This window comes from Stegastes partitus, unplaced genomic scaffold, assembly GCF_000690725.1.
Source record: "Stegastes partitus isolate 25-593 unplaced genomic scaffold, Stegastes_partitus-1.0.2 Scaffold1509, whole genome shotgun sequence".
NCBI classification, from domain to species: Eukaryota; Metazoa; Chordata; class Actinopteri; family Pomacentridae; genus Stegastes; species Stegastes partitus.
Genome location: NW_007579240.1, coordinates 33,921 through 51,943, shown reverse-complemented (window position 1 = coordinate 51,943; position 18,023 = coordinate 33,921). Strand labels below are relative to the sequence as shown.

The window sequence follows — 18,023 nt, the reverse complement described above, 5'->3', positions numbered from 1 at the left end:
GCGGACGTAGTGATATTGCAGGTTTTTGACACTTTCGGGTTGGTTTCATTTTTCAGGGCCAGTTGCTACGTCCATCTTTTATACAGTCTATGGTCAAAAACAGTGTATTTTTATGATCATCAGTGGTGCAGCTTAACTAACAATTGACTCCAAATGTTTAAATCAGACGACCAGTTCCATCTAACATTCCATCATGTACAGTAGGGGTGTAGCTATATGTTGCAGTGGGAGCTCTGACTTTAAGATAAAGCTTCATATCACTAGACCGTGATTATTTGAAACATGAATTACTGGCTCATTCTGATTGCAGGCTTCGCTTCACAGTGAGTCTCTCAAGCAAGCAACAGACCAGTTCCAGAACTAATACAGTTTGAAACTTGAGCAGCCACACCTTCACTTTAAAGGACAGGGACATATCTACATACTTGCAGACAACTGTTATTTAATCTTTGCCTTTTGGTCATGTAGTTTTGCATAGTAAAATGTGAAACTACACTGTTCACATTTCCTTTGGAGTTGTCATTTGTTTTCTGGAAAATGTCCGTGTCAAGAACTTCAGTCAAGCATGAGACTTCATGTTCAGCACACCCACTGACCCAAATAATTACTCTCAGAAGTCTATATGTGTGCGTACTCACATCCTGAAAGGGAAACTCAAAAGTGCAAAAAGTGCTTTGGTAGTGCACCGTCAGCTACAACGTACAGGCGTAGTGAGTCTTGAAAGCTGAGCAGCCACTGTGCAATTTTTACTAATGTTGTAAAACTACACCTCAGACTCACACTAAACATGTTCTTTGATCCTCCTACATGGCCAGAATCAAGCAGAGTTCACTCACAGATGTTTGAAGGAGAACTTGTTGCTCGACTCAAAGATGAAACCCGTTCACTTGAAGTTATAGCCAGCAATTGTCATGTGCAACATCTCCTCACATTTCACTCGCTGCTTGTTGTGTTTGCACTGCAGAAAATCCTGTGTCATAGACTATACAATGCCATTGCATCACAAAAATTAAACTTATTTTTCTGACTCTGGGAGATTTTACAAATATTAAGATGGCTCATCTGTGTTACTACAAGTTGGACATTCACTTTGCATCCTGCAAGTTTGCAATTTCAGCGAGATGTAAGTGCATAAGTATGCTCTGTGTTTGCAAAATTGCAGACGTATTGGAAACATCCAGGTGCAGAACTTTTTTGGCATAAGCACCACAAAGCGACTTTCATTAGTGTGAATGTGGCAGCTTCTTGTAATTCGTATGTAATATATCTACAGAGGTAACACTGAACATAGGTTAGCATTTATTTATTACCAGGAGGCATGACATGAGTCACTAAAACTATCTATTTATATTGATTTATTTAATAAATAACTAAATTAAGCTTCTGTGCACAATTCCACCTAATCATCTTAATTCATTTTAAAAAGAAAGCAACCAGAAAGCTTAATTTAAGAATTTATTCATTTTAGTTTTGACATGTAGGTTGAAAATATTTTTATAGCGAAACTGGTTAATTTAAAAAAATGACAAAGTGCATCAATTAACCAACTGTTAAACAGGATATTCGTTGTTAACTACATACAATCAAGACAGTCTGGGGTGGCCATGCTCAACCACAGCAGCTGTTTTCCATTGTCATTAACATTCAGTCACTGCATTACAAACATCTGACGAGACAGCACAGAGACGAACCAATCCACGACCAGACTGAGTTCAACTACATGTAAAACAATCTGCTCTTATTGTCTGTACATCATACAGTCTGCATTAAGTGTGTCTCCCTCCTTACAATCTCCATGTTCCTCAACCGACCTGACCGTAACGTCCCCACCATATGGCCACTAACGCTAAGATGACAGCAGGACTGGGCTTCCAGGCTATATTTGGCCTACATGTTGTGAACGCTGAACATATAAAGCTCTCTGTAGCTGGAATAGCTCCACACATAACCATCTTTCTTACTTCTGTGGTAGCTTAGAGTGCAAGTTTAATTGTGAGTGCACCTTGCTTTCTAGCGTGTTATTTTTGCTATTGCAAGAGAATATCAAGCAGTGGAGGTATTCACTGATAAACGAGGAAAGACTCTGACTAACAATTTACTGTAAGTTAAGAGAAATTAAAGCAGCCAGTAGGTCATGTTTCCACGGCCCTACTCCTAGCTAGCTGGTGGTGCTTGGTGATGCTGCCGAGCTGTCAATCTTAGCTTAGCCTAGCATACTGTGTGCAGCTAGCTTGGTGACTAACGTTACCTTGGTCTTGACATGGCTCGTGTCCCACGCCGGTCTCAGTTCTTTAATGAGCTTCATCGCCCCCTCCGTGACATTTTGCTCGTCCACAAAAATGGGAATTTTTCTAATTACCGGCGACCCGACAGGCACATGTATCTGCGTCTCCATCCTGCAGCGGTTTATCTGACACAGTAATCTCCGAGTCCTTCACCGATATTTCGAGAAGCAGAAGCATGTAAGTGTTGCTTGGTTTATACGTCGCTTGTTTCGTTGCGTGGTTTCGTGAATGACTTCAGCTTTGCTTCAGAAATTTATCTTGAGTGATAGCTGCTGTAGTCACCGTGAGTTGAACGCAGTGATGATGCCGGGTATGAGTGCTCGTCGCCGGTATTCTTGGGAGCAGTCGGCCAACAGTACCGTTTCCTCCGACTTAGCTCCGCCCGCCCAGGATCATCCGATTGTACCGCCGGTTAAGACGGACCACAGCCAAGCACGCCCATTATTTCCGAGTGTTTCCGAGTGTTTCCGTTTTGAGCCGAATCACAGTACATGCAGTCATTATGGGGAAAATGTGGTTTTAAAAATTTCAAAGACGTTATCTATGTCAAGAGCACGGTGTTTAATGTCGGTAGACCAGACACGAGTTTAATAAGCAGCTCTTTAATTCGTTGGGTTTTGAAATAAATTGCAAAGAATCTAAATATAAATTAAACACATCATATCTAAACTTGAGGGAAAATCTCTTTACTGTAGCTACTGGAATGAGCAGCTCTTTTCTTGCTATAGTTCATTTTTAAAACTAAGGTCTTGCACATCTTGGTATGTACACATCTTTCAATGTCCAAATTAGCTTTTTACAGCTACTCGTAGGGCAAGAAGCAACTGGAGAGGCATTAAAGTGAGTCTATGTATGTGTGTATTACTCATGTTATGGGACATGTTGTGGAGACTCACCTCTCAAGACAGGTAGAGAAGAAAGGTAAATCTTTGAATCTAAGCATGGAGACTTGATTTTGACTAAGGCAAATTTAGATTTAGATCAGGATAGGTTTAGGTTAAGAGTAGGCTCAGGGTTAGAATAAGTCCTCAGGAGATGAGTATACACGATTCTGCATGTGTACATGTCATTGTGACACGGAGACGTTTACCTTGTGAGGACTTGTGGCAGAGTTATACAATAACTGTGCTTCAGGTTGAGGCCATCACTGACATTGGAGTGACACAACTTCTCAGGTCTGCTTTTGGTCTGTTTGTTTGTTTGGTTTTTCAGCACACTGCTTTAGGCCACGAAGTCTCTTTCAAGTAAGTGCACAAGGACTCATATATATAGTATATTAGCTTTTTGAAGTATTTGTCACTTGAATAAAAATCTGGAAGAGTTGCTAACGATGTGTTTTTTAGATTAGGAGAGATCAGAGAAGTAAGATAAGTACACGTTGGGGCACTTATGTCTAAGAGGTTCTTGTTTAGTTCAGGACACCAACTTGTATAAATATCAAACTATATCCATGTAGACGTGCTTTGGAATATCTTTCTTTCGGATGCAGATTCTGGGACAGTCTTGTACTGTCAGCAGTATGTGTCACTTGTTTCCAAAGCTCTTTATAGTAGAGTTTAATCCCTCCAGTCTTTAAAAGTCTACAAAAGCTTGTAGCTCTGTAAAAGCGCTGTAATGAACCGTCTATCCCCATTTTAATGACAGTTATACAAAACCTGTCAATTGCTAGAAAATCAATGTAAATATTGTCTAGTTGGTCAGAGCTACCCTGTTGTATGTGGTTGAATGAGGGCTGGTTGTGCTGTTTAAATGCATAGGAATGGATGGAGAAGAATTGTTGTGCAGTAAAGTTTTGCCAGATAAATAGTAGTCACTGTAGGTAATTCCAGTTCTACCAGCACATGTGTTTACCTCTAACTAGCCTCACAGTCGGTTATGTATGATGGCTGGAGGGGTGGCAAGACTGGGATGGCCGTGGGAAACCTGGGACAAATATAAATATAAATATAACAAACAAAAACGTTTTTTTTGGACACACACAGATTAGATAGGTCAAAATAAGATTAAATAATTCTCTAGTGGTGAATTAAAGCAGCCAGGTAAAGATGAAAGATTTTGAAACATAAAAAAAAAAAAAAACAGCTGGGAAAGGAAGTGACACATAAGGAGAGCAACATCCAATAAACGATTTGGCTATTCAAGCTATAAAAAATTACCCCCAAAAAATAAAATAAGAGGAAAGTACACAGAGGGTTGAAAAAGCTGAGAAAGCTGTGAATTGATAAAATATGTACAAAGACCTGACTTGAGCCAATATAGCTGAAAAGTAACAGTATTCCACATAAAAAGTGGTCCAACCAGATTAGTACGTGTTTTTAAAGTGTAATTTGTCCAGATTCTAAAAGAGAAAAAAGCCACCTGGTAAATGCAATAGAGTATAATCTATTAGGCTGCCTGCTACACTAGCTTAAAACTTTACCTAATAAATAGTTTTCACCTCTGTGTGTTTACTCTAGGAAGTAGCACGAAGATAAAGTCGGCTTGCCATCAGTCCACATGAACTATCATTATGAGCTTGCCAAAAACGCCAACTCTTCCAGATTCAAATCACTGTGCAGCAAGTCTTGTAGTGCTATTCGACAGACCAATTAGGTTAATGTACAAATGGGAACTGGGTTACCTTGGAAAGAGTATGGCCTGCAAAGGCTTTCACTCTGGCAGTATCACCTCTCAGCCACATGATGGCAGTATAGTAATAAAATGAAGAGGGATTGTCTCAAGATAAACACCTGTCAGATGTCCTTCACCTGTCAGATGTCCTTCACTTGTCAGTCTGGCTCTGTGTCTCCTGTTACTTTTGAAAGTGTTTGAGAAGAGTTTCCAAAAACTCCTTCTTGTGTAATAAAGATCCACTTTGGACAAAAAAAAAAAAAAAGACTCTGTTGTCAGTCAGTTCAAACGTAGATGAAATGGGGCACGTGGTGTCACAAAAGCCACTTTTATGTTTTCCCTTGTGCTTGCAACTGAATATAAATCATTCCCTTAAAAAAAAAAAAAAACTGCCTCCCTCCTCCCACCAAAGTGGTTAATTTCGATTATTTACCGTTTGAAAGCAGAGACCATGATAGGGCCAAGATAAGAATAAAAATAAAACATCTGTCTCATCCTCCCATAACATTTTGAATATCATCCTGCCGAAATCACAACACGTTTGTGTAATGCAGAATATAATACTTTTTTTGAAGTTGGGTTTTGAAGTCTGTGTCAGAGGCATAAATTAAATAGTACATTTCTCAGTGCACTTTTATTTTACCAATGAGATGTATATGCAAAATAGAATAGAATAGAATAGAATAGAATAGAATAGAATAGAATAGAACATCTCTCTACCACTCTCCACACATTCAGCCAGCATGCTGACTGCCCAACGGGAGACGGTACGGCCTTGGACCTGCTGTGTGTGGACACCAGGAGGCATATTACTTAATTATTGTTATTTTCTTGTACTTTCTACATTTTTGGATGCTGCTGTGGTGTGTAAATCTCCCAGGTCTGGGATAAATAAAGTATATTCTATTCTATTCTATTCTATTCTATTGTTACAAAAAGAATGAACTCTGAGCTTGCTAAACTAACGTCTCATATGTCAGAGATTGCATGATTCATGTGAAGTGGGGCGATTCAGGAAGCGGGACTGTTCCGTTTGAAGAGCGTTTCCACTTACACACAAATTCAGAACATTTACTCAAACTCACAAAGCATGTTTGATTAGCCTTAAAGTAGACTGGTGTCTTTTGAGTAAATGTAAATTGCATTGTACTATTTGAACAGTTTTCTATTATTAATCTTTCGTGTTACAGGTTTTGTGCTCATAAACCACTAACTGCCCTCCCTAACCTACTAGGCCTTCCTTTACTAACTAGTCTTTATAGTCCTTGGTGCAGGATAAATAGTGTACAATGAGTTTGGTAGAAGCTTTATTTTCTAAAAACAGCTGCTTCCTGCTGCTGTAGTATGAAAGAATCTGAATTGTGGCATTTCATTGGTAAATGTATAACACCTGGAGGTTGCAGAGCAAATGCATTATAAACGTAATAGTCTTTCTTAGCTAAATATGTATGTATGTGTGTGTAAAGAATGCTGATAAGATATGAAACCTAGTCTGTAGTCAGTGTGCATGCTGCCGATTGAATAGTTAACAAGCTACTCTTTTGGTTCATATATGAATCATGTCGAACCCCTGGTGGGACAGCCTAGATTTCGAAAAGGGCCTTCACAAATTGAGGCTGACTTAGCCAAAACCCTGACAGGACACAGAATCGCTAGTCCTCCTTCACAAGAGGCAGTGTGATCAACTAAGACAGGTGGAATTCAGATAAAACCTTAAGCAGGAAAGCTGGACTGGAAACAAGTCAACATCCACCCTACCAAAGCAACACCAAATCTCCTTGACTACCTACGGATTGAGTTCTCACTCTGCTGGGCGTGCAGCCCCCCTTGACATGATGTGTTCTGAGTGAGCAGAAAAGGAGCTGAGCCCACTGCTATAGTTTGGCTGCCAGCTTGCACAGAATGGGGGAGCCCAGCCTTCACTGTCTGTTGATGTACGCTGCAGTCACTGTGCTATCTGTCCTGACAATGACATGGTGACCTTGCGCTCTTGACAGAAACTGCCAAAGAGCAATGAAGGACAGCTCTTAGTTCCAAGACGGTAATGTGCTGGGTCACCCAAAGGCCAGTCTGGAGCCCACTGACCTGCAAGGCTGATCAAGGCCATTACTCAGTTGACTAGCTTTAGCCTAGTGGTTTTAAACTTCCATCTCACAATGCAGTTCTGTTCTCCTAGGAACACTCAAAGCTTTAGATTTTGACAATATTACGTCGGTGAAGGAAGGTCCTCCTACAGATGTGCTTCATGTGTGACTTAAAGGAAGTATCCTGGTCAAAAACAACTCCAAGGTTCCTTACAGTAGAACCAGAGACCAAGGCAACGCCACCCAGCTTAACCATCTGGTTAGGCAGTGTGTTTCTGAGGTGTTCAAGGCTGAATACAATAACGTCAGATTTGTCTAAATTTAGGAGAAGAAAATTACACGTCATCAAGGCCTTTATGTCCTTAAGACATGCCTGGAGTTGAACTAACTGATTGGTTTAATTAGGCTTTATAGATAAATAAGTCCTACAGGACTCAAATTAAGTTGTAGACACATCTAAAGGACAATTAAGGAAAGAAAAAAATATCAGAATATTATCTAGAGTGACATAGCAAAGGTCATAAATAAATAACCTTTGGTAAATCAGGAATCACAGCTTTTGATTGTTTGGAAATTTGGGTTAGGGTTGGGGTTAAACATTTCTTAAACTATGTTTTCACTTCATTATAGGTCATTGAGTGTAGACTGAATCTGAAAAACGGATATTTTATCTATTAATATATAAAAATGCATATAAATATACTTATGTTTATCTATACATTATACATACTAAAGCGGTGTGAATACTTTCTGAGGAAATAAATCTAAGTTTCTAAACAAACCTAAGTTTCTGGAAGCTCATGATAGTCATGAGTTTGATCAACATTTTAAAATGATAAATTCATGTCAGGCTGTAAAAAGCTCTGAAACCTTTGTTCTACAATTTAAAGACATATCTGCCCAACTTAGATAACCAACATATTTACAGTAAATGTGACAAATAACACTAAGACAGAGAGATGGTATGAAATAATATAGTCCTTTATTTCCAGCAATTTACAAAGTCCTGCAGGGAAAAAGCCTCTCTCCTGTTTCACTGAAGAGGGCTTTTACAAGTGAACACACATTGAACACAAAGACCTCAGACCCCGTTAGACTGCATGTCTTTACATGAATTTCCTCAAAGGCAGCAAAGCTGACTAGGACATGAGGACGTTTACAGTCAAGGACTTGATCTTGATGTGGATGTTGGCAGCCTGAGGGTGGTTCCCACTGAGTTCTGGGGCTCAAGGGGTCAAAGCACTGAAGTTAATGAGGCAGTAGGTGGGTTACTGGTGAATGGCTACCTATGTTAGGTACAGAGAGGGAACATCTGGAATCATAAGAAGAGACACTTTACCTTGTTTTCTTTTTAGGCTTTTGGGTATATTTGTGGGTCTTAGCTCTACCGAGGCTTGACATGATTCCAGACTTTCCAGGTGCTCTTTGACGTAGACTGCTGAAAGGTTTTCAAAATCAAAACCCTTATTTCTGCAGATTTACGTGAACAAAAGCTCGTAACTGATGCTACCAACCCTACTCTCCACTGCCACATCATATAAAGTCACTGTTACATTACACATCATAATCAACATACTGTACATCTTTTATTAATCAAAGCTAATTAAAGAGACACTACTCTGTGGGGAACTTATCTCCTAATTGGTTACTGTGAATCAAGCTCGACTCTGACATTCATCCATTCTATTTCTTCTGCTTCCCCAGTTGCGACAGGACATATGTGCATCTGTGTGAGGTGTGTCAAGACTGGTATTAGGCACCTTGCTAGTCATTGGCCTCACTTCCATTTTATTATGGAGAGAGGCAAAAAGCTCTAGTGGTCTTTTGCAAAGAAGAAAGAGATGAAAATATTGACAACAATGTGGCGACAAAGGAATAGAGTGGAAATGACAAAATAAACAACCTTATATATAGAATAAATATAGTATATACAATTTGCTTTGTGTGCTTCTAAAAATAAATAGACAAAGCATTACTTGTCCCCTTATAGAAGTATTCACAACTTTCTATTGATGTAGAGTCTGAACACTGGCACCTGGTCAGTAAGAGAGTGGAAGATACAGACTGAAAGTGAACAGATTGAAGGATGCAGCTTTTACACCATTCAAACACTGTATGAAAGCACACAAATTGAGAACAGTGACTCCGAGTGGACACGTGTGGGTTTGTAACCAGAGGACACACAGACCAGAGAATCCCTGCGGTGCCCTCTGATGGTGCTTTTGCAGATTACAGTACACTGTAGCGTTTGAACAGTGAGAGAAGCTGCTTTATGGTTACAGTGGTTGTTTTCTTAATTAAATCCATGATACAAATCAATGAGTGTAAAGAGTTAAAAAGATTAAGAAAAGGAGGAAAGGAATACTTAAACAAAATCACAATTTCAACATAATTGATGCATTGAAATTATCTGTAACAGCACAACGAAAACTTTTAAAAGATCAAATAATTATGTTTTGCAATTTCATCCTATGTGCTCTGCACATGCATTCTGCTGGCTCCCTCTCAAAATAGACGAGCAGATAAGTCGAGCATCACTTGCAGGTTTCTCTTGGGCCAACGTACGTACTCAGTACAGTCTGTCGTAATGACTCACAACTTCCTTTTCTATTCTCTTCCTCACCTGTATACCCACTAGTCAGCTTATCTGACGACAAATAGTTTGTGTGGCTGTGAATGTAAAGGAATTTGGGGGGCATGCACGAAGATTAAACCAATGTGTCACTATGCTAACCCCTGATTTCATGTAAATCAGTGATTTATAGAGGTTCAGGTTCATCCCTAATTAGAGACACTATTGTTTAAAATCTGTAAAGTCTTTACCTTAGTATGTGAAGTGCTATGAGATGAAATATGTTGTGAATTGGTGCTGTATAAAAAAAAAAACTGAATTTAATTTAACATTCTTGTTTGTTGCAAGAGAGACAAAACTTCTGCAATGAAATCTGCCTCCACACCCAGTAACACCAGGAACTACAACAGTCAAATATGTTGGGCCTTGAGAAATAGGCGGTTGGCAGCTCAGTACAACTACCACAGTCACGGTTTTCTGCATATTCCACACAGTCAAGATGATTTGCATCCAGTCAGGAATTTGCATGTAAAACCTCAGGATGCTCTGACCAGAAGTTCCATGTCTACAATGTTGGCAAACTGGAAACAAGCTAGCACCACCAGTCTTTAACCATTCCCTGACATGTTGTTCTCTCATCATGTCAACAAAGATTTATGAAGCCGAAATAAAAGTTCACCTAATGAGACTTGCTATTTAACTGCAAGCTTATCATGAGGCTTATCAAGCTTGTAGTTGCTAACAGGACAGTAAGTTCCCACAGTTGAATTAAAATAATATACTACAGTCTACTCAGGGTCTTTAAACCATTTCTTGTCTGTGTCACAATTTATACTTTATGGAATAAAAGTGAATGGTGCGACATCGTGAATAAGCTGCTTGTGTTTTGAAGTCAAACAACACATCGAGCGGCGAGGCAATTCCTTTGGTGTGAACTGATTTAGCTGATTAATACAGCTATTTATATGTTCGGATTTGACTGGGCTCTTACACAGCTTGAAAAACTATGATTATATTTTGATTAATTAGAATCTAAGGGTCAGTGGCATCAATAAAATACTAAAAAGGTTGCCACAACTTCCTGTGACCTGACACCATCATTGGTTTATCTTTTACTGAAATGATTATGTGTACCATCATGAGAAGAAATTAAGTTTTACGATATAAAGTAAATCAAATCCACACAAACTATCAGCTATCAGTACCTTTCATCTGGTGTGAAACTGTGCCAGCTGAAACTGGGTGAACACCTGTAATCCTGGCTAAGGCAACTTAACACAATTTTACACTCTGAACCATGTGTGAACACAGTGGCCTTCAATTGGCTAAGGACTGCGGATTTGGTGCAGTGAATTGCAGCACGTTGAGCCTCTTGTCACTTACTGTAAGCCTGGCTTAGGAAGCACAACAACAGCTAACCTGCTGTAGTAGAGAGCTGATAGGTGGTTTTACACAGGGGATCTGGTGCTATTCTCTTCTTAAATAACTGGTTGTAAAATAAAACCTCACTAACTTCTGCATATCCATGAGTGAGCTGCAACAAACAGTAAGCCATGTTTTTGTGTTCCAGTTTATCAAAACACTCCTAGTCACAGTCACATGGTCATTTTCCACATACTATTTTTCCAAAGTTTAAGTGTTTGCTTACTTTTCTCAGTGAGGACATTTCATTATCACAGTAATGCCAGATCTGGCCAAAAATTGCAGTAGTGTAACCTCTGTGGACGCGATAGGAGGTGTGAGGGCTAAATGAACACGCAATCCCCATTTAAAGAAAATATATTAATGAGCCGATTCAACCACTAACACAAACAGAGTTCAATCTTATGAATGGCTGATAAAAACCATTTGTTGGACTGACCTCAGGTCTTCCTAGTTCTGGCTCAAATCAAGCCCATTAGTTACATTTGTGGTCCAGTTTATGTTTCCTGTTATCCCAAGGTCAAAACTAAAACCTATGTTTTCTGTTTATATGACATAGCACTTGGTGAATTAGCATTCAAGGCTTGATTGGATATATTTTTTGCTGTCGTCTGTCATTGTGGTTTCAGGTGTTAAAAATTGATCTTTAAAAACAGAAGGGCTTTAGTCCCCATTGAAAATAATGAGGACTGGCCATGCACATAAAACACATATTGATTCATATCAAACACATTATTTGCGAAAAATAATTGTCAATAGTATAATAATAAAAGTGGTGGAAGTCAATTATGATGTAAAACAAAGGAGGAGTAGTGGAGCCTTCAGGTCAGGAAGACCTGGTATTTGGGGCTTTGTTGGGTGGTTGAGATGGAGATAAGTATGTTTACCTTGTTTCTATGGTGAAACAAAGATTCTGTCTGGATTTCTGGGCTGTTGCTGTGTCAGCAGTACAACTATATCCTAATATCCTGAAGCTGAAATGGTATGTGCACTATACCATCAATCAGAGTCCCACAGGAGATTAGCCCTTTTCTTGTAGATGTCCACTTTCAGATAGTGTTCAGGCAAACAAGTGATGCATATCACTGCCCATGCGTGCAAGCGTACAGTATGTGTAAAGGTCTTATTCTGTGCATGTGTCTATGCCTGCAGTCAGTTGCCCACATTAGTATCTCTGTCCCCAATGAACCAGCGCATGTGAAAGCAAAGGGCGAGGAAGCCAGTCCCCAGCAGGTCACCGAGGGCAGTCAGGTAGGGGATTGAGAAGTTGTCCGGATCCATGCCTCGGCCCCACATCCAGTGGACCATCCAGTCTGCCAGGTAAAGCAGGATCACGACCTGAAGAAAAACAAAGCACAATAGAATGATATTTATTGCAAACACAGCCTTCAGCAGTGTTGTCTGAATGTTCTACAGTTATTTGGGTTTATCGAGCCTGTCGGCAGCTGTACGTGAAAAAGAGCTAGTAACCTTATTGACTCAGTTTAGCAGAAAAAGCATGTTCATTTCATTTGAATTACTTAAATCTACGACCACTATATGCTCTATTACAGAAACATTTAAACTGCATTTTTAACAACACACATCTATTTTCTTTATGAGATATTTCCTTTCTTTATTTGCACATAAGGATGTATGAATGGGTGTGGCAAGCACATGTGTACCTGCAATAGTGCAGCAGCCAGGTAGAAGGTGATGAAGATGGGTGTTAGGGTGGTGTGTCCCCCCCTCAGGGAGTTGATGGTGTAGAGGAAGACAAGGTGACCTGGGGCAACCAGGAGGAAGAGCACACGGGCTGAACGAGAGTTTACACCTTGAAGAAACAGAGGGAGAGGGAGAGAGATAGGGAGCAGTCAAACCTTTTCTTCTTTCAGACTATGATGAGATGTAAGTTTGCTGCTGAGCTTTTTTGAGCTATGGACAGATGCTGGGGCTAATACTGAAAACATAGGCTGGGGGGTATCATGGAAACGTGGATGGATTATGAGACAATGGGCCCCTGAGCACAGATATGTAAAAGGGCTCCAGATGCCTCCTAGGACAAAAACACCCAGACCAGAAGCCAACAAAACGGTGTCAGTTAAAGGCTTTTGTGTGTCTCTTGTGTGTGATTTTTTTTTGATCGTTTTGTAGTGATAGTGTGTCTCTGTGTAGTTATGTTTCTCTTTGATATTGTTTGGTCTATTTAGAATTGGTTTGCTTCTCTTTGTAACCATTTTATGTCTCTTTGTAGTTGTGCTGTGTCCTTGTAGTGTCTTTTTCTCTCTTTGTTGTTGTTTTGTGTATCTTTGTAGTAGTTTTTGTGTGGCTGTTGGTAGTTTTGTTGGTGTTTTCTGTCTCTTTGGTTGTTTTTGTCTCGTTGTAGTTGCTATGCGTCTCATTGTAGTTGCTATGCGTCTCTTTGAAGCCATTTTTGTCTCTGTGTAGTTGCATTGTATCTCTGCGGTCATTTTTGGTCTGCCTGTAGAAATTTCGAAGTTGTTTTTCATGTCTTTGTTCTTATTTGTGGCTGGTATTTTGCATCCTACTGAAGTTATTTGATTGACCACAAGAAATAAAACTTCAGACTAAAGCCCCTGGACTCAGGGCCCGCTGATAGCTTGGGCCCCTGGGCTTGTGCCTGGTAGGCCTCATCAGTAATCCATCCATGCATGGCAAGATCTGCTTTTATGAGACAAAGCGTGTGCAGAAACAGTGGAACATTCCACAGCAGCACAGTAGCTTACTGGAGCCAAAGAAGGAGGTGCAGGGTGTGGGGCATTTCCTCGGGGTGGGGTTGGGATCCCCCATCGGTAGACCATTCATGTGGAGATAGGTGGAGATTCGACTGGCCTGAACTGCCACCAGGTTGCCTCCCACTCCTGGTACAGACACAGGGGAAACATGGAAAATATAACAAAACACCCCGAGTACTGATAAAAACAGATGTTGGCACATAAATGAATACAAGTTCCTGTTTTTGAATATGAAATAAAGAATGTACGCTCATGTCTAAAAGACATGTATTTTGGAGATATCCAATAAGCCACTTAACTAACTGTTAGTTTTAAAGGACTGATGAACACAAATACTTCATCTGGCATACATTTGACACATTGACTATTATTACAACAGAAGGGGGAGCACACTGACATCTCAACACACACATTTCAGTATTTGGCCAGATTATCTGTTTATTGTTACTAATTTTCATTTTGGCAGCTGCCATCTCCATCAGTCACATACCTTTTCTTTCTGTATCTCATTCTCTGTTGCTAAGTTTTATCAAAATCTAAAGTTTGTTTTATAACTCCTCACCGTTGATGACTGGGGTGAAGACAGCCATGCCAGCAAAGTTTGGGTTGGTGACCGTCTTGTCGAGGATCAAACCACCAACACTAAAAGACAAGAGTGTCACAGAATGAAAAAAGGAAATCGCTTAATCTCATAAAATGACAAATGATATATTAGAGACAGGGTAAAAAAAAAAAAACACCCTCAATTCTATCTACAAGAAACCTGTAACAATCATGCAAAACACTGAAGGATCCATCTCATATGTAATAGTGAGTATGAACTGTTACACTGTGGGAGATACTGTACAGGCCAAAAAAGCTCGGGTCATTTTAATCCATCAGTTGCACAGTTGTTTGTTTTACCTAAAGAGTTCCATATCCAATACACACTGATGGTTGATAAAGTCTGACTTGTGTTATTTATTTGGATGTTGAAATGAATTTATCAATATTGCCACCTATGCACATCTGGTACTCATCTTCAATTGTTTTTTTAGTTCTATATTAGTGTGATTGCTGTAAACAATCAGCAGTCATGCTGTTGTTTTGCTGTTTCTCTTTATTCGTGTGATTACTAAAAGCTATCAGCAATTACACTTTTGACTTGCATTTTTTTCTTTATTAGTGTAATTTGTGACAAAAGGCTTTCTGAAAGCAATCACATTGTTGTTCTCCTGTTTCTCTTTAACAGTGTGATTAGTGAAAGCAGTCAGTAATGCACATAAACTGTATGTTGCAATATGTCTGACCTGATTCAATAAAGTTTATAGAAAGACAAGAATCCTACCTGCTGATGGCCATGGCAATAATAACCGGCTCCCAGCCGGAGTAGAGGACTTCTCTGGTACATGGCACTTTCCTGGCAATCAGCACCCATAAGGGGCACATTGCCACAAACACTGCACACACCAGTGGGCTGGCATAGTCATTGTACTCTGAAAGGGAAAGAAAAAAAAGAGGGAAATGGATTTACATACCAAGCCCATGCTGAAGGACATTTTACTAAGCAGTTGGTGGGTCATTTCTTGTAATGAGTCAAATATTCATGTTTTGGGAAAAAAATATTTTATTAATGACAGTGATTATAGTAATTGTTTTATTTTATCTTATCTTTGCCCAAAACTTATATGGGTAAAATGATTTGGATAGATATTTGATATCCTATATTTGTTTTTAGTTTCTATAGTCTTTATTTTATTTCGTGAAGTGCTTTGTGAATTAGTTGCAGGTTATTTGTCGTAGACAAAGGAACCTGAGACTAATTAACCTTCAATCCAAATCAAATTAAAGACAAAAGAAAATAACAGTTTTTGCAGACGTTACATTTTCAACAAAGCATCAGGAAAAAGCTATGACGTTCTGACTAGAACAACACAAAATCTGCTCATTATAGAGTTATTACGTCTAACTTATTGAAATATAAGTGTTTGAGTGTGCAGTCTTAAACTCAGTCTCAAATGGGTCCGCACTTGTAGGAGCCGTGGTGTGCCACAGAACCATGATGGACGACAGTCACAACGTGAGTACCGATGGTGAATTGTTTTATTGTTTAACGTTTTAAACATTTCTGATGTCTTCATTTGCACAGCAAAGCTGTTGTTAACCTGCTAAACTGTGACAAATCATGTTTGAACTTTTCATTAAACACTGCAAACGACCCTGTTTTATCTGATGAAAGCTGCTGGAAAAACAACTCTTAGCTCATTTGCTGATTTGTTTGAACGAGTCATAGTGCAATTTTGGCAGCTCAGCTCACAGATGATGATAATTAACTATAGACAGCATATTAATACTTCATCAGATGATAAAAGTGTGTTGAAATGATCACTGCTGGTCTACAATAAGCAGGAATAACCTTCAGTGTGAATGCTTGTTCAATACTTGATGTTTTACAGTTTAAATTATGTTAATAATGTTGCAGCTATTTGAACTGGTCCCAGTTTATGTCAGAGGTGTATTAATGCTGCATTCCTCTTAGAGCTGCTGGTTCTCTGTCATAGTTGAACAGGTGAGAACCTTTATGGACCTCAGTCATCAGTGATTCCACTTGTGATGAGTCCAAGTGTCTGCTGTAAAAAGGCTAAACGGTGAAACTACATTTTCCTCCACAGTACGTGTTTTCATAGTTAAGTCTTTGCATTGTGACATTGTTTTGTAATGTTGAGACATTTAGTATGTCCTTGGTCCAGTTCTAGGATTAGGTCTGATTTAGGTTTATTTATGTTTGCACAGTGATCAAATAAAAGCACATTTTGACCAACTGTCTTGTGTTTTAAAGGTGCACATCATAACAACTCAATGAGGGAGATCCTTTCCCGTATTTAAAAGATGCACCAGATGCTACCAAAACCGCCACTGGCCATTCCATTGCTCGGCTTTGTAAAATTGTGAAAAATAAAATATACTTTGCCACAGCAGAGAGGTGTACAGTTTGTCCTATATCTATATCAATGCTATATCTACTAATGCATTTTAATGTCTTGGACATGAAGTTGTACTTTCTGTGGAACAGTCCTTGAATGAACTTTTTAAATTCTAAGTATATTTTGGGTGACATCTTCCTTTAAAACTGTAAATTTTGCACTTTAGTGATCATCCATTGCGGTAGGTGGCGCTGTCTAAAAAATGCTCTAAACATGCAGCTGAAGAAGAAGTGCGCAGTCCGATCTGTCCTGAGAACGCAGCCTCCGGCTCTGCGGACACATACTACAAGTTTGAGCTGATGAAAACTTAACAGGACTGGATTTGGACTGCCGTCCTGCAGGAGGCAGTGTTACAGCTCAACTGACTCAGCAGGAACCTTCAGACAACTACAAACGATGAAACACCAGTTGTGTTTGTATGTGATGTGTCTGCAACAAATGAAACCAAATAAGCTCAATATTTGCAGATGCCTCTGACATTTAAAGTGAGTAAGACCATAAAGCTTGTAGACTTTCAGACAGATGGATGCGTTAAGTGGTTTCTCCAAACTCTGTGATTAGATGTGTCAGTCTCTGGTGTTAAAATGATGGAAGCTGGATATGCCCCTGGTGAAGATACTATCACAGAGCCAACCAGAGAAACAAAACAGTTGTAGAGTTGCTCATGATGAAACACACAGCCAGGTTCAGCATCCATCCGTATTTACCACACACAGCCAAATGCAGAACTAGAGATCACACGATCTATAGATACTGTTGTGTTTTATAACTTCAAAGGTAATAAAGAATTTTAAACTTGAGTGACAACTGGGATGATCCTTTAATTGCATTATAGGTGCACAATTCATTAGTATTTAGAAGTTTAATTCAAGACCGTAGTGCATGCAGCAAGTCAGTGCTCAAGTAAAGAATACATTTGTACTGAAGTGCAGCATTTAAAATACTAAATCACCTTCTACCACAAAAATATTTGAAAATTATCAGTATTTATAAAGCTGTAACTGCAACACAAAATTAAACTTCAGCACTCAGTGTGCTTCATATGTTCCCGACCCACATTCAGATCAGCCCAGTACGCACAGATAAAGGCTGCATTAGGCACTGTCTTCACATGGAGCTGAAAGCTCAGTGGATCCCAAAGGCAAGAACTAAATAAAAACTAATAAGTACCATTACTGTGACTCATGTTACCTAGCTCTTTGTAGAGTCCCGTTGAGATGCCTGCCAGCAGGGACAGGGTGATCAGGTCTCCCAGGCTAGCAGCAATGGGCGTGGCCACGTTGTCAGGGTTGATGCCGACTTTTCTGGATGCTACAATCACGCCGATCATGATGAGACCTGTGGGATTTTAG

General features: G+C 39.5%; 2 protein-coding genes across 2 annotated transcripts in view; both read right to left on the bottom strand.

Annotated features, from left to right (window-relative positions):
- etnk2 (ethanolamine kinase 2) overlaps positions 1–2,607 on the bottom strand; it is a 29,493-nt gene extending 26,886 nt beyond the window's left edge. The window contains exon 1 of the mRNA XM_008300195.1: positions 2,249–2,607. Coding sequence (XP_008298417.1) covers positions 2,249–2,395 — 147 coding nt within the window. The 5' untranslated portion in view covers positions 2,396–2,607. The remainder of the gene's footprint in view (positions 1–2,248) is intronic.
- Positions 2,608–7,939: 5,332 nt separating this feature from the next.
- The window catches only part of slc41a1 (solute carrier family 41 member 1), a 24,788-nt gene continuing 14,704 nt past the window's right edge, over positions 7,940–18,023 (bottom strand). Inside the window, exons 5-10 of the mRNA XM_008300194.1 lie at positions 17,863–18,009; positions 15,036–15,183; positions 14,271–14,350; positions 13,700–13,834; positions 12,638–12,786; positions 7,940–12,311 (exon numbers count right to left, since the gene is read on the bottom strand). Of these exons, the coding sequence (XP_008298416.1) occupies positions 12,126–12,311; positions 12,638–12,786; positions 13,700–13,834; positions 14,271–14,350; positions 15,036–15,183; positions 17,863–18,009 (845 nt within the window). The 3' untranslated portion in view covers positions 7,940–12,125. The remainder of the gene's footprint in view (positions 12,312–12,637; positions 12,787–13,699; positions 13,835–14,270; positions 14,351–15,035; positions 15,184–17,862; positions 18,010–18,023) is intronic.